At 57.4% G+C, this 1,936-nt stretch overlaps 1 protein-coding gene across 1 annotated transcript in view; it reads right to left on the bottom strand.

Annotated features, from left to right (window-relative positions):
- Window positions 1-607: 607 nt before the first annotated feature.
- SDRG_02235 (hypothetical protein) overlaps window positions 608-1,936 on the bottom strand; it is a gene marked incomplete at its 3' end in the record, with an annotated part of 2,410 nt that continues 1,081 nt past the window's right edge. Inside the window, exon 2 of the mRNA XM_008607811.1 lies at window positions 608-1,771. Coding sequence (XP_008606033.1) covers window positions 608-1,771 — 1,164 coding nt within the window. The remainder of the gene's footprint in view (window positions 1,772-1,936) is intronic.

Raw genomic sequence — 1,936 nt, 5'->3', positions numbered from 1 at the left:
ACATCTGTCGAAACGATGGCAGCGCCTTCTTGCGGTCGACTCGTCCATCTCGTCCAAGGTCATCACCTCTGTGATGGGCCAGAGCGTTGGCTCTTCGGCCAAGAGCGTCAGGAGTGCGTCGAGGGCCTCGTCGCAGGCGCCATAAGGCACTACATGAAGAAAGGCCATGGCGTCCTTGGGCGTGTCGAGGCAGTGGACCATCTGCAGTGCGATCGGCGGCAGCAGCCATGGCGCCGCCATCACCCGCGTCGTCGTCATTTTTGCAATCTGCACGATTTTCACACGAGGTGAAAAAGGTGGGTGTGAAAATGCAATGTGGGAAATAGACTCCATTCTCGACGATCGAGCTCAGGCATCCAGCTAGCGTCGACAGTGTCGTTGCCATTTTGAGAGCCTCGTATTTATGCGAACGTGGACATTTAAACAGCTTTGCTGTCGAAAGCAGCGCTGAGACTGTGGCGCGACAACGTGATGCCATATTCATTTATTCATAGCTCCTTTTTTGGACATTTCAACAAATAATCCCAAATGTCCTGCGAACTCATTCCACGGTTGAACTAATATTGTTTTCCATGTACTAGTAAAAAGTACAATTTGTCATGGGTTTTTAGGATGTCGCGTGGGGCGAAACAAACCAGCCATCCGAGTACTGGACGTGCAACGAGGCGGCCTTGACGTCGTCGGGTGCCCACACTTCGTTTGCAAAGCGCACCTTGATCCGCGACGTTGCCCCAAGCGCGGTGACGATGCGCTGGCTCACTGCGAGCTCGAGGTCGTCCACGTTGCGCAGCTCCAGCTGCACCTCGTGCGTATTGCGTATGTTGGCGATGGCAGCAGGAAGGAGCGCTGCCGTCATGTCCGTCATATCCAGGCGCACATAGCAAGCCTTTTGCTGGCGATTCAGCCACGTTGGAAGAGCGTTGATGAGCGTCTTTATGTGGTCGTCGTGCAAGCGGGCGTACGCAAGATCGAGACGGTGCAGCGTTGTCGTCGCTGCAAGCAGCGCCGCGAGATCGGCAACCGCGGCTCGTGTCATCTCTACAAAGCGCAGTTGGAGGTGCTCGAGGTTTGGCAATTGCAGCAGAAAGTGGTCGAGGCTCATCATCGCGAGCTTGAGCGACCGTAGCGTCGAGGGGAAGACTATGCGGCTCCAGTAGTCCTGGACTTGGATCGTCAAGTCGCGCAGTTGACGGGGTGGCAGTGCAAGCGACGGGTCGAGAAAGAACCGAAGCATGCTCGACGTGTCGACGAGCTTGATCATATGAAGACCTGGCGACGCCAGTAGCGCATGCGCCAAGGTCTTGGCAGCAGCCAGACTAAAGTTGATGCCATTGAGCTGGAATTGCTCTGCTCTTGATTGATCCAGCCACTCGACGAGGCTCTCGCAATTGTCCAAGCTGCCAGAGGCAGCTGCCGTGAAGTGCAGAGCACAGATGTTGGGACAGAAAGCCGTGATGGCGGCCATGACGCCGTCTAGCTGCTCTTGATTGACCTGTGGGCCACGCCACTCGACGCCAAACGACGTGAGCGCCCGAGGCTCCTCGCAGGTTGCGAGCTGTTGCTGCAAAACGCTCGCATCAATAGGTACTTCATCCACACGGATCGTGAAGCCGACGACGTTGCGTACCCAGCGGCCCAGACTGGATCGTAAGTCGCCAGGGTAGTAGACGATGGCGTGGACGGCGGTTGTTGACGGAAGCAATGTGCTCCGGCAGCGGTTCAACACATCACTACCTTGTTCGACCATGAGCTTTCGGAAGGCTGGCAGCGCCTTTGTCACGGTCGCGACGTCCATCTCGTCCAAGTCAGCCGTGGCGGCGACCGGCCAGAGGTCGGCGTCCTCGGTCAAGAGCGTCGCGAGCGCATCGAGGGCCTCGTCGCGGGCGCCGATGGGCACTGCGTGGAGAAAGGCAAGTACATGGTCCGCCGCATCGAG

The sequence above is a fragment of the Saprolegnia diclina genome (assembly GCF_000281045.1).
Source record: "Saprolegnia diclina VS20 unplaced genomic scaffold supercont1.5, whole genome shotgun sequence".
NCBI classification, from domain to species: domain Eukaryota; phylum Oomycota; class Saprolegniomycetes; order Saprolegniales; family Saprolegniaceae; genus Saprolegnia; species Saprolegnia diclina.
Note: the sequence above shows the minus strand (reverse complement) of the source record. Positions and strands in the feature narration are given on the sequence as shown.